The sequence below is a fragment of the Sinohyriopsis cumingii genome, chromosome 1 (genome assembly GCF_028554795.1).
Source record: "Sinohyriopsis cumingii isolate HCF-2022 chromosome 1, ASM2855479v2, whole genome shotgun sequence".
In the NCBI taxonomy this organism is placed as follows: Eukaryota; Metazoa; Mollusca; class Bivalvia; order Unionida; family Unionidae; genus Sinohyriopsis; species Sinohyriopsis cumingii.
Genome location: NC_142961.1, coordinates 186,275,548 through 186,290,535, shown reverse-complemented (window position 1 = coordinate 186,290,535; position 14,988 = coordinate 186,275,548). Strand labels below are relative to the sequence as shown.

General features: G+C 41.3%; 1 protein-coding gene across 5 annotated transcripts in view; it reads right to left on the bottom strand.

The window, feature by feature from the left end:
* Nucleotides 1–14,988, bottom strand: part of LOC149808534 (uncharacterized) — a 185,706-nt gene that overhangs the window by 152,644 nt on the left and 18,074 nt on the right. For all 5 annotated transcript variants that reach the window (XM_089978672.1, XM_089978707.1, XM_089978692.1 and 2 more), the window contains exon 3: nucleotides 8,235–8,324. In XM_089978672.1, the coding sequence (XP_089834798.1) occupies nucleotides 8,235–8,324 (90 nt within the window). The remainder of the gene's footprint in view (nucleotides 1–8,234; nucleotides 8,325–14,988) is intronic.

Below are 14,988 nucleotides of genomic sequence, written 5' to 3'. Positions count from 1 at the left end.
TGAAGGAGACATATACAGATTTTTGGGAAGACTGTAAAGAGAGCCATTCTGGTGGTTAAATCAGTGTCATTTAACACAGGACTAACTATGAACTATAAGAATAATATTGTTGTAAATGCTGGTATGACCATCTGTTGAGATGTAGCTGTTTCAATGTTCATCACACACTGAGAGGTGACACTGGCATTATTTTCATTAGACACATTTTAGTGAAAATCCTGTGTCAGTAAAATCCACCATCCACAAGGAGCAATGATTAACAGATTTTCATGATGACTACTGTTGATCAACACTATTTTTTATATCTAGGACCAACAAAGCAATATAAGGAGTTTGTTAGCGAAATATCCATTGTGATATGACAATCCAGACCAAACCAATAGCTATAAAAAAAATTCTAAATATATTATTAGATTCTAGAATGAATACCATTACCTACTACAGTCATTTACAGCCATATAAACTAAGGATACCTTTCTGTAGCATAATAAGTTACAAATCCTTAGCTTTTGACTTTATCACAAGGCTTTCTTCAGAGGAATGACTTCTGGACTGGAGTCATGTGATCAACTAAATGTTGACCATGTGACAAAACCCTTTTGATGAAGGCCTTGTGATAAGATAAGGAGTCATCACCTATTATGCAACATAAAGGTATCTATTCTTAGATTCAATGACCATATTAGATGTGGAAGGGACAATATTTACAACCAATTGAACATCATTAGAAGTCTTTTAGTGAAAAACCCAGCATCAATATGACCAGATGTTCAATTCAGGAGGAGGGATTTTCCAGATGAAAACAGTTGCAGCCATATTGAAGAGAAATCATCACACATTTTATTTATGACCAACTTAATGTCATAACAAATCTTTCATTGAAAACCCCCACACCAATCAATTGAAAACCCCACACCAATCAATTGAAAACCCCACACCAATCAATTGAAAACCCCACACCAATATGATTATCTGTTCAGGAGGAATAGCTATAGCAGCCAAATAAGATGTGTAAACAGCAAAAGTTTCCATTTTACAGAGTTCTAAATCTTTGTAGCAGAACTATCAAGTCACAAACCAGATTTAGCAGAAAAACTACAAACTTATGTAAAATTATACAGTGGAAACTAAAGTCAGAAGGAGGTGAAAATAGCGCACACAAGTCCGGTAAATAATCTCATAGAAATAGGGCACACAAGTCCTGTAAATAATGTCGCAGAATGCCAAATTTTAGGCAGATGCCACAGTCCTTGAGAGAGTTATGCTGCAGAGAAATGAAAACTAAAGGAATGACCATAACTCCTTTAAATGATAATAAAGACAGCTGGAAACTGACCTCCAGGATCTCATCTCTATAACGCTGCTAAGAAAATTTGGTGAAAATCTGACAATCCTCTTTAAGAAAGCAAATTTTTAGTAAATTGTGTTTCTCCGAGAATACTTACCCAATCACATTAACGTTAGGGATATAAGCCTGCTACCTCTCGAATCCAGCCCTACTAAAAGACGAAAATTCGTCTTTTCAGTCTATCTCATATAGACCAAAGGGCAATAACTCTTGCCCCTTACCTCCCCTTGCCACTGCCAGGTGTCACTAGTTTTTTAAGCTGAGTGATATATATTATACGAGGATGCTTGCATAGCGGGGTGGTTGGGAGGGTTTTTAAGTAATGTGATCGGGTAAGTATTCTCGGAGAAACACAATTTACTAAAAATTTGCTTTCTCCTTCAAATACGTTCCCCGATCACATTAACGTTAGGAGAATAAGTAATAGGAGGAGGGAATGCTGAGCATCCTACCTCCACTCCGGGTACCTTCAAGGGAATGATGGCTGGATTCCCCATTTGAACGATAACCCGTTCTCCTAATTTCATCAGCAACACAGCCTAGGGTCCCGTTATATGTGACCCCTATATATGGTTAAGAAGATAGTTATTGAAATCTTCTTACCTACAAAATTTCACTGGCGAATCCAGCGAAGCTGATAGGCTGTGCTGATTGTTTTAAATGGGTCTGGTGGTCATCTGGGCTGTCAACACCGGACCTACCAGATTCAAGGTTTGCCTCTGCGAAGCCAAATCTCTGAGATAAAAACTGGAGAAGGTTGACTCTGCATGCCAGCCAACAGCTTCTATTATATCTCGGATCGAAACATCGCGATCAAATGCCAGACTCGCCGAGATTGCTCTAATCTCATGAGCCATAATCTTCATGAGGCGACTCTGATCTTGTGAGACCTCAGAGTACGCTGAGTGTATAACCCACTTCAGCCATGAAGCAAGGGCTTGAGGGGTGATATCCTGTTTAGCAGCTTTGACCGGAAGAAAGAGGCGCTTACGTGTGTCCCAACACACCTCTGTGCATTTTAAATAGTGCTTGAGTGCACGAACAGGATCTTGCATGGCTGCTGCTCTCGACTTACCTATGGAAGAGAGCGAGCGAATGATGATTCTTTGAATACCAATGGATGGTAACCTATTTTTTTTATATTTTTTTTTGTCTACAAAGCCTGGTTGCGTCGGGAGGACCACCGAACCATCTGATCTGAACTGAAGAAAGTTCGGGTCACTGGAAAGGGCATGTAACTCGCTCACCCTGCATGCTGAAGCTAAGGCTATCAAGAAACATGTTTTGTATGATAGTAGCTTTAACGAAGTGTGGGCTAAAGGTTCAAATTTGTCTGAATTGAGCCATGTTAAAACCCAGGACAGATTCCATTTTGGAAACAGGGTGAGGGATTTTGGTCGATTGAAATCAAAATTGGCTAAAAGATCTGATAGATCTTTGTTATGCCCAATATCACATCTACCATGATGGCAGAATGTGTCTGATATCATGGAGCGGTAGCCTTTGATAGTAATTGGGGCCAACTGTTTCTCCTCGAAAAGCCAGAGAAAAAAGTCGGCCAGTTGAGGGATTGAGACACTCAAAGGGACGATGTTATTGATATGGCTCCAGTCCCTGAAAACACACCACTTTCCCTCGTAAGCCTTCAGAGTGGAGGGCCTTCTTGCTCTTGAGATTCTCTCCACAATTGAAGGTTTAAATTGTTTGTCTCGCAAGGCTGCCTGGACAAGAGCCAAGCGTGAAGAAGAAGACGGTCTGGGCAGGGGTGGAACACCTGTGACCGCGGTTGTTTGAGAAGATTTGGGCTGGTTGGAATCTTCCTGGATAGATCTATCGCTACATCGAGTAGATCGGTGACCCAGGACTTGTTCCATCTGAGAAGGGCAATCAGAATCATCCGACAGTTCTGACCCCTTAACCTCTGGATTATTTTCGGTACCAAAACCGTGGGAGGGTAGGCGAATGCCCACAACCCCTCCAAGATGATTGACAGAGCGTCCACGGCCCAAGCCTCTGAGTCCGGAACCGGAGAAATGAAGGTGGGCAACTTGCGATTCCACCTTGTCGCAAAAAGATCGATCATCGGACACCCCCAAAGTGTGCAAATCCGAAGAAAGACTGATTGATGGAGTGACCGTTCTGCGTGAATGACTTGACCTTTCCTTGGTAGAGTGTCGGCCAAGACATTGAGTCTGCCGGGAATGTATACGTTGATGTGGAGGTTGTCGCACCAACATAGAAACTGCCAGATCAGAATGCACAGGTCTGGTGATTTGGTGCCCCCTTGTTTGAGGAGGTAAGTCACCACCACAGAGTTGTCTGACATAATGAGGACAGGTTTTCCCCGAGAGTTGATCCTTCCAGAAATGAAAGGCATTGATGACAGCCCTCATTTCTAAAAGGTTGATGTGGAGAGGCCTACCCCTGGCTCCCACATGCCGCTGACTGTAGGGACTTCCGGCAACAGGTGGGCACCCCAACCGTAGGTATTGGCGTCGGTACATACCATTATCTCTGCTTGGGGCATCTCCAGAGGAATCCCCGTGGACAGCCAACCGGGGTTGTGCCACTGACGCAGGAACGATCGTATCTCAGGCGTGATCATTATTGTTTGATTGAGGGACTTGAAAAGGGGCACCATTGTGCCAGTAACGTCATTTGTAAGGGACGCATAAAAAGACGGCCAAGCGGGATGAAGTCCACCGCCGCATTAAATAATCCGAGGAGTTGCAAGAATTCTATTGCTGAAATCCACGTCCTGTTGGAAACGGACTTGATGAGTTCGACAATCCGGATTACGCGAGCGCGAGGAAGCCGTACCAGATTCAGATTGGTGAGAAACTCCATACCCAGATGGAAAAAATGCTGGGATCGGACTTTTTTCAGTTCACGAGAAAGCCTAGATGATCTAAAAGCGCTAAAAGATCGTTTCTGCCTTTGAGCAGAATAGAACTTACCATATGTTTCTGGGGGATGTCATCCAAGTACACTGCCATCCCTGTAGATGAAGTTGAGCGGAACAGGGTGACAACGCAATCCATAACCTTGGTAAAAACCCAAGGGCTGATGTTGAGGCCAAGGGGTAGGACCTGGAACTGATAAACGACGTCGCGGTAAGTGAATCGGAGAAATTTCCATGACGCTGGGTGGATAGGGACGTGAAAATATGCGTCGGTCATATCTAGACTGACGGCATACTCGTCCCGCCGGATGGAAAGACAGATTGATCTCGCCGTTTCCATCTTGAATTTCAGTGGTAAAATGTATTGGTTGAGGCAACTCAGGTTGATGATCAGCCTCAACTTGCCGTTTGCCTTCTGGATAAGAAACAGCCTGGAATAAAACCCCGGCGATTGTGTTTCTTTTGTATTTTTTTCACAATCTCCACCGCCCATTTTTCTATGAGCGACCGTATCTCCTGTTGTAGAAAGGTATCCTTCTACTGATCGGTCGGTACGTCCGTGAAGAGGGGAGAGGAGGACAGGGTAGGGGGTTGGATAAATTAAATCCGAAGTCCCTCCGAAATGACCTGGATCACCCAATCGTTCTGAGGAAGCAAGGTGGTCCAGTGGTCCTGAAATTGCAGGAGGCGGCCGCCCACAGGTAGGCTGTCCGTGGGTGGTGGAGAGGGTATGTCAATTTTTTTAGTTAGGAGGCTTGAAGACGGAGAAACTTTGTTTCTTACCGCCTCTGTATGGTTGCCTCCTAGCTTGATTAGACTGTTGTCTCCTGGCATTGGGTTGGGATCTATACTGCACATTGGATTGTAAGGATCCCTTGTCCCTGGTCAGCCAATCATCCCTCAGCTGTGGCAGGGGCTGATTTTTTCTAAACGCCTGCGAGGGTTGGGCGGCGAGTTGGAGGGGCAGTTCCTGAGCTGCCTGCTTCTGAACTTCTTTAATTTTTCCTCCAAAGAGTAAAGGCGACCCAAACGGAGTCATCCATAAAGCTAGTGTATGATGGGGCTTGAGCGACGTGGACCGCAGACATGCGCCACGTCGTATCAGGTCTAAGTTGGCAGAAGCAGTCAACGCATTAGCCATGGAATGGTGAGCTGTCCTGTTAATAACTCTAGCAATCCGGGCCGTCGCTTCCCAAGCGTGGTCATTGTCGGATTCTTCTGCGAGTTGGAAAAAATGGCTAATGAAGCCAAGTCTAACATTGAAGACGTAGCGAATAAGTTCCGGACTAGCTTTGACGTGGCATGGAACACATTTTTGTCCACTTTGTAAAACAGTGTAGCGGGCATGTGAACTGCTGCCATATTTTTGTCCAGGGCCGGAAGATCCGTACTGAAGGTGTCTAAATGAGTTTTGTACCAACGACACGAGAACGTCGCTGGTACTTGGCTTTCCCCAGATCACCTATTCGTCCTGATAGACGATCATTGATCTCCTTAATTTTTTGCCGACTGGGGAAGGAGCCGGAAGGACAGCGTCTCTTCCTCCCCGTCAAGATCTACAGACGTCTTAACAATGTAGTCTTGAGTGGCGGTAGGAGGTGGAGGGCATTCTGAAGTTGCCAACACCCTATAAATTTCTTCCACTGCCGCCTTGAAGCCAAACTCAGTCCGTTCCATGGTTGGATCTGTGTACGGCTGATTTGCAGGAGTTTCGTCACCTTCACTGTGTGCCGAGTCGTGTTCTGTAATAGCTTGCATTTCTGGATAGAGCATACCACGTGGCATAGATGGCGCGATTCCGTCATCCTTAACACTGTCACTAACTCTCCCTTATGGAAAAGCCATGAACATATGGACGGCCGGCCCTGCCGGTTGGTTTGTCTGGCTTGTGGTCGGTCTGAATGTTGGCGACGGTCCTGCTATCACCGGTACCGGCTGCTCCAATGGCCTGGCTGGACGGACAGATTTCTCACTAAAATCTCCGCCATAGTATTGGTATGTTGCCAGTGGTAGAGCTTGACAGACGGATTTATCACTAAAATCCCCGTAAGTCATGTTTGGTCGGACCGTTTTAGCAATAGGGTCCCCATGCTGGGACAGCCGGATGGCCGGTGACGTAGAGGTTGTATAAAGAAATGGATCTGATGGATCCGGTAAAAACCCCATGCGTCTTGACTTACAGGCCTAAAGGCCATGCTCGGACATGCGAGGGGACTTACGCCCAATGGGCAGCCTAAAATTGGGGGAACGTTCCCCCAAAGAGTCAGAAAAAGCTGTGGAAACGAGCAAGGGAAATAAGGGTAATATCTGGCCTGATGTCAATAGCTGTGTCGTCGTTTCCTGGACCAAACGATGCATCTGTTCAAAGCTGGACTGTTGTACCCTGTCAACATTATTTTCCTCCATTGCCGCTGATGTTACTGTGGCTGACGGTTGCAAACGACAAACTTTAGGTGGAGGGGGGGACCCCAATGTCCCCCACAAGGCTCGCAATGGAGGCTGTCTTCGGATGTATACCGAGGGCATCAATGCTATCTTTCTTCGACTTATTCCGTCTATCCCTCCCTTTTGCTGCCTTCTGGACTACATCAGCCCACATTTGCTCTGTCCAAGTATTACACACACTGCATGGTATAGATGATGTACACTTGGTACATACAATACAAGAGTCATGGTTGTCTTCTTTTGCTTTGAACTTCTTGCATTTCATGCATTTGGTTGACATTTCTACTGAAACGACACAAGAAACGAAAACAAAGTACAAATTATCAATTCACAATTCAGCATGTTATTAATTCGCTAATACCACAACCGTTACTAACGGAGTAAGCGAAATTAGTCAGTGTCGCGTTAACTCTTAACTGACAACACGAGTTCCACGATAGCGTGTATAACCTGGTCTTCAGTAAACGAAATCCGTAAGGGTGACAATGTCACTCAATTTTGAAAAAAAATTGTTAAAATAATGTATACAACCTGTAGAAGAATGATTGTCCAACACAATAAATCCAAATTTAACTTCGGATGGTCCAATTTAACGCTAAGATGGCTTGGATTGTTTGGAGGTATAATGTACATGTTATCAGTACAAGCGAAGCTTAAAAACTAGTGACACCTGGCGGTGGCAAGGGGAGGTAAGGGGCAAGAGTTATTGCCCTTTGGTCTATATGAGATAGACTGAAAAGACGAATTTTCGTCTTTTAGTAGGGCTGGATTCGAGAGGTAGCAGGCTTATATCCCTAACATTAATGTGATCGGGGAACATATTTGAAGGAGAAACTAACTAATTCATGGATGGACAACATTATTACTACAGGGTTCCAAGGACTTCATCAAGTGGGGCAAGTGATTTGCTTTTAAAAATACATTTAATACTTGCTATGGCTATAGCTGCATTTTTTCTTTCTTAAAATCATCTGACAATAGGTTTATCCAAGAGTTTGTCCTAAATCAAATAATCATCAAGATCAAATTCACCACATCATTCAAAGCAAAAATTATACAATGTTTGAAATTTACAGTATGATGCACTTTCAACTTTGATGGTTTTCAGTGTATGCTTCCTTTAACCACAGATTCAAGTTGTGTGACAAGCTGTGTGACAATTTCACATCTTAAATTTGAAAGCTCAAGGAACCAGCCAAAAGGTAATCTATCTGGCAATCCCAAATGAATGATTACTAACCAACTATCACAAGAATGAAAGTAAATCTTCAAGCTTACCTGTGTAGAAACTAAATCTTCAAGCTTACCTGTGTAGAAACTAAATATTCAAGCTTACCTGTGTAGAAACTAAATCTTCAAACTTACCTGTGTAGAAACTAAATCTTCAAGCTTACCTCTGTAGAAAGTAAATCTTTAAGCTTACTTCTGTAGAAACTAAATCTTCAAGCTTACCTCTGTAGAAAGTAAATCTTTAAGCTTACCTCTGTAGAAAGTAAATCTTTAAGCTTACTTCTGTAGAAAGTAAATCTTCAAGCTTACCTCTGTAGAAACTTCATATTCAGGGTTCGGAATTTCAACCTTGTATTCTCTGACAAAGGATTTGGGAAAGTAACCTCTTTGTCCACCTATCTATTTTGGGTTTAAAAAAAGAAAAAAATACAAGATAGTTTTCTAAGTAGCTCAACCAAAATGCCAAAAACATACAGTATTTATTTTTACAAAATAGATTTTTAATATACAGCCTAACCTGCTATAGCATACACATGCAAATAAGCAACACTTTTCTAAAAGATTAGAACTCTATAATTACCATGAATACACAAAATTTTATTTATATACTACAATAATGTGACTAAAAGACTGAGTGGTCATCGTATTCAGGTTTGACTGCATTTTAAGGAATAAAGCAAAAATAGACTAAAACACTGAGTGGTCATCGTATTCAGGTTTGACTGCATTTTAAGGAATAAAGCAAAAATAGACTAAAAGACTGAGTGGTCATCGTATTCAGGTTTGACTGCATTTTAAGGAATAAAGCAAAAATAGACTGTGCTTACAATATAAGCACAATTCACTATTATTAATACAAACATTTCAAAATTTCAATAGTATATATGTGGTGCCAAAGGTGGCAACAATACAAAAATTGCACAAAACTCATTTATTGATTTATAAGCTGACTGTTGCCAGTGGGACCTAAACATTGTCAACTTGTTGGTGTTTCAAATCAAATGGGAGTTTCTTTAGTAACACTGTCTGCCATATTTGCAGGGGTGAATCTTTGTTTTCAAGCAACAGACGTTATGTAGTTCACTATGTTTGACAATCTCAATAATTTTGTATATTTTGGAGTTACATAACTCTGAACACATATATACAATAGTTCCTCCATTTTATTTTTTCAATTTGTTTTAGAAATATTAGAACTAGACATTGCAAATATTGGATACAGGCAACACAGCCTTTACTGAAATGGACTATTCTAAAAACCATAAAAGAACTGTGTGCAGTCTGTCTGCTTGTTTACATCAGAAGTTTCCATTTGCTTTGAAACGCCTATAAGTTGACAGTGTTAGGGACCACAAAGCAACAATAAGGTTAGAAATTATACATCAATGAAAGGACATAATTCTGTGCACATTTTATATCATTGTGTCTGTGTGATTTGGATTTTTAACATAGCTTTTAAAAAAATTCAGTCATATCATATCACTATGATGTCTGCAGTGTGGCAGTTTATAGTTATGTCTAGCACTGGGGCATCATGCCGCAGACATGGAGCACGATGTCCGTCCCTGTCACATTATCCTGACACCAGGCTGAACAGTCCAAACACTAACCTCTTAATGCTGAGCACCAAGCTAGGCAGCTGCTAGTAACATTTCTTAAGTATTTGGAATGACACGGCCATGGTTTGAATGCACAACTTTCTGCATTCAAGATACAAGGCAGATGCTCAAACCACCAGGCCACCAGGGGGTTTATATCCTTATTGTTTTTCTTTTTTAAAATTGATGGTGGGGGTACAAACAAATGGGAGGCGTGCAAATACACTGAATTCATAGAATTTCAGACTTGTGAAAATTACACATCTAATACACAGAATCTCAGACTTGCAGCAATTAGACATCAGATATCTGCAACTCTGTGATTTTGTATTAAGAAACTGAGTGATAAAAGAGCTAGCTGGGCTTGAAATTTGGATTTATTTTCACTAATCGACAGGATCATAATAATAAATATTTGCAATAAGCCAACCTATATTTCACTGATGCTAAAATGAAACAAAAGCCAGCTCAGCTTGTAATTCAACACTTATTATTCCTCAGCATCAACTCAAAACACTTTTAAAAAAACAAAAACTGTATTTCACCTTTTGGCTCTTTAATTTGTACATGCAGTCATGGATCTGGAGTGGAGACATTCAAAGGGACCACGAAAGGAAGCCACAAACTTGGATACATATTGCTCTGAAATCTATCTGTTACATAAACAAATCCTTTGTTTGTATTGACAAACCCATCTTTGCAGTGCATTGTTACATCATAATTTTGCTCCTTGATTTTTTACTTTTGCCATCAATCCCATGTTAGGACTCCAGGGTCTTAAACTACACAACAAGAAATAGCAAAAGAAACAAGTTTTGCATAACTGAAAATAATTCATTTCACAAAATACAAGAGTGAAAGAATTAAATTAACTTACAGCATGGTGAATGAATTCCTAATGCCTAAAAGTCCTTTCAATTCCAATAGTTCCAAGAAAAATGCCCCTTCTGTGTTGAAGTTTCAAATGTACAGAAAGATTTCCAAAGAATTCAAGAAATAGTTGTTGAATAAATATAGCAATACCGTACAGTTATTCCAGCATGTCATGCAAAAAAAAAATCTTTTCAAAACCAAGTTGGTTGATTGAATCTGAATACATACAGATTGGGACCTACCATCGGGAAGTTTCTTGTGGTATATTTAAGCATCATTTTCACTAAATATTCACTGATTTTTCGGGTCCAATACACATGAAATTCTCGCCATTTCTCCCTGTATAGTGCGTTATTCCTCCCTCCCAAAGTGCGCCCATTTCATATTCTGGTCAGCTGTGCCCAAACTGCACAATAGCTAAAGGTTAGACTCAAGCCTCTTCGACACATTTCAAAGAAACCACCTGTTCTACAGTGAGAGAAAGCACTAGCAACTGATTGACAACAATGCCTTTTTTTGTTATAATTAACAATGCCTAAAATAGGTGTGAATTTATAACAGTTCCAATGTGGTCTCAAGCTATCATACATGTGATAACTATTTTCCACATTTTATATCCCACCAGCAGCAGGGAAGTTCTACAGACCAGACGGTTCCGCCAAAATAAAGCTTCCTACGAGAACTTTCTCCGTAGAAGCCTCAGATTTCAAAAATAAGCCTTCCTACGAAAAATAATTTGCGTAAATTCGTTCCCGAGTGCAATTTTTGTGAGCAAAATCAATGATTCTGGACAAGGAAAAAACGAAGATTTTTTTTGGGGGGGGGAAATTTATTCTGGTGTCGACGAAGTTTGCGAAGATTTGGCTGCAAGTCTCATGAATAAATTTGATCAAGACCGATTCGATATCTACTACGCGGATCATGAAGATTAATCGTGATAAAACCATGCGGTGTTGCCTGAGCGCGGCTGAAGAAATTTTTGAATTTGTTTATGTCCATGTCGCCGTTGCACCAGGTCTGATGAATATTTCTCAGCGTGTGAGTATCAACGCCATTGAAAACTGATAAGATATTACAATTGTCTCTAATAACTTTAGGAATTTGCGTATATCGCTGCGTCACGTAAATCACATCGGTGTTCTTGTGTCGGCCACGCGAGAATATCCTAGCCGGATTAGTTTGCTTATCCAGCATAACATCATCGAATACGACAAGATTATTAACATCGCCATCTAAATTTTCCACAGATGGAGCTTCATTGATGTCTGTGATGAATTCGATTGTGCCTTCGTCGGTATTGTCGCTAAATTCCTTTAGTACTTGATAACAACGCTGATCATCAACGGACGGTGCAACCAAATACAATTTGTCCCATTTTAGCCATCGCATTATCAAATTTAGCAACAACTGCGTCTTTCCAGAACCAGACGGGCCAATAATTATCATTCTTATCGAATTCGGTAACACCGCGTTGTGTTTCACCTGCTCGCGTCGCTTCGTGGCTGAAAAATCAATTACATTCATGTTACTAGAATACATGGATCTATATTGTGTTAAGTGTCGCACGCGCACAGCTACGATAAATCCAACCGAAATCGTCACACGCAATAACAGGAACGCAATTGCAGGAGAATGCGAAGTTTGTAAGACACGCAAGTTCAGATTTGTAAAAAAAAAAATAGAAGAACCGGAGGAGACATTACCGCCTCCATGAAAAATCTACCTGGGCTGCCTTGGGCAAAATATCCCGGAGAAAAGCATCTGCCAGGATACAATTACTGCGGACCCGGAACAAGGCTCGATATAAGACTCAACGATAATAATCAACCAAATCCCGGCGAAGATCCAGTAAACGCCATCGATAACGCGTGTTACTATCACGATCTTGCGTATCGCAGCGGGGATTTACAACAAAGACATCTCGCTGATATTAGGCTAATTCATGCAACAGACGCGATTCCTGACAAAAGTTTCAAAGAAAAATTGGCAACTTGGTTGATAAAAGGCGCAATGAAAGGTAAATTAGTATTCGGTGCTGGTAAATAATAATGGAGCAAATATATTATTCTCCGCGAGGTTTTTGGCGAGGAAAATCAGCAATAGCCAAACTCGCCAAGGCAGCAAAAGTAAAACAATCTGTTGCTGAATCGTGGCTATCGAAACAGGCAGTCTGGCAAATTTATCTTCCTCCGCCTAAAAAAATACCGTATGCGAGTTTCTCTGTCAGTATCCCTAATGAAGTCCATCAGGCTGATCTCATGTTTCTTCCTCACGATACCGTCGACGGAGTCACATATAAATACGTGTTGACGGTTGTTGATATCGCTAGCAGATACAAGGAAGCGGAACCGTTATCGAATAAAACAGCAACGGAGATCGCTAAGGCGTTTAGCGAAATTTACTCACGATCTCCATTAACATGGCCGAAGCTTCTCCAGATTGATCCAGGACGTGAATTCCTCGGCGCGGTTACTGCATTGATGAAGAAGAATAATGTTAAAATCCGACGTGGTATAGTAGGTGTTCATCGTAATCAGGCTATCGTTGAAAGATTCAATAAAACACTAGCGGAAAGATTATTCGGATATCAGTACGCGCGCGAATTCATCCAAGATAATCGATCTCATGATTGGGTATCGAGATTGCCTCATGTGATTAACGCGCTGAATAACGAAACAACAAGAACAATAGCAATGAAACCCGCAATTGCAATTACAAAATCGAATATACCCCTAAAGCGAGATTCCACAATTCCGCCTGTGCTAGGTAGCGTCACGGTCAGGTATTTATATAAAGAAGGCGAGGCCGAAGGAGGAAGAAAAAGAGCAACCGATCCAAACTGGAGCGTTACAACACATAAAATATCAGCCGTAACAAGATCATCGGGAAGACCAGCAATTTATTTCCTAGATTCGCTAGCGCCACAACGCGGATTTACCAAGGAAGAATTACAAATAATACCGAAAGATACTCAACTACCGCCAGCGTCATTAATGTGATTTACTCGAATTCTACCTAACTGAGATAATTTTCTTACTCTCGACACGGCTAAATACACTAAATTTGACCAGGAAATTCTATCATCGACGATCCAAACTTGGCCATCCACGGTTAATCCCTGCGATGAATGTATCGTTGTTGCATATCCTAGTTTCCATGGCGATCTTTCTGCGTTTATCGCGTCATTAACAAGATTAATATCAACAAGAATAATATCGTTCAGTACCAAGATCTTTTCCTCTCCGCAGGGTAAAGTAACACTGATATTTTGTTTCCTGGTATCAGCGGGCCTGTAACATAACGGCACCTGCAATGTTGGAAATTTCTCACAATGCAACTTGAATAACATATCCTGAATAACATCGCGAACAATTTTCCTACTAGCAACGATCAAATGATTGGGACGCCACAAATTTAGAAAACTATCCATCGGAGTCTCGTCGATTATTCTTCTCATCACGTCACATTGAAACTTATTCGGTTGTAATCGAATTATTTTCTTAAATTCAGTCAGTAAAATATCATCGGATCTATAATCGGCGTCGATCTCTTCATAATAGTCAACGAAGTTCCTGAGCCATTCGTGAGGAGATTCTCCATCAATAGGATCAGGCTGGCCATGATCTCCGCACATTACCACGGCGGTATTTTTCCCCTCCAGCCAGATCAGGAACGATTTTAATACAACTAAATTTACTGTGCAAATTTCATCAAATATTATAATTCTGTTGATATATTTATTTCCCATGCGAGCCGAATCCCATAATCCACCGCTGTATTTGAAATAACTGTGATACGTACAAGAATCAACGCCGCGTTGCCTTATTTCTCGCGCTAATCTGTGAGTTGGAGTCAACACGATCATATCAGATTTCGCAAATAAATTTATCGCTCTCGTTGTTTTACCGCTACCACCAGGACCATTCATGTAAACGAATTTGTTACGTGAAATCGGGTCAAATGCAGATGCAGCCGTCGATATTTCCTCAAATTTATCTCGATGAAATTTATCGCAATCTTCGACATCGGCGTCCTCACAATAATCTAGAATATCCTCGTTTTTTATCCTCCAAGTGCCCCAAGAGCCATCGGCGATTAAATTATCCAGCCTATACTGGTATTTCTTATCGATATAAAACGAGTCCGTTGCGACCCTTACCGCGATATCAGAAAATTTATTTATCATCGACAGTAAATTTATACTCACATAAGCGAGCATCGATGATCTCAAATGCGTATACTGCGCTGATTCTCCATCGAGATAGCTAATTACGGTACCCAACTTTACTCCATCAATGATAATATTCTCTCTGTTGCAGAATATTCCTCGCGATACCGTATCGGCAATAATAAAATCCATCTCGGCATCATTGATAAATAACCTAGCGTGTCGGTGTTTATGATCAACGGATCCTCCTTGAGTAAATTTGCCAATTATTTTTCTTCCAATATCTTTCGCGTTTTCACAATCCGTCGGCAACCACACTTCAGTTTGTTTCCTGTATGATATAATTGCCTCGCTAACCGTCAACGATATTAACATTGACGAATCCAGCATATATCTCAACAACACCGTAGGGACCCATCTGCGC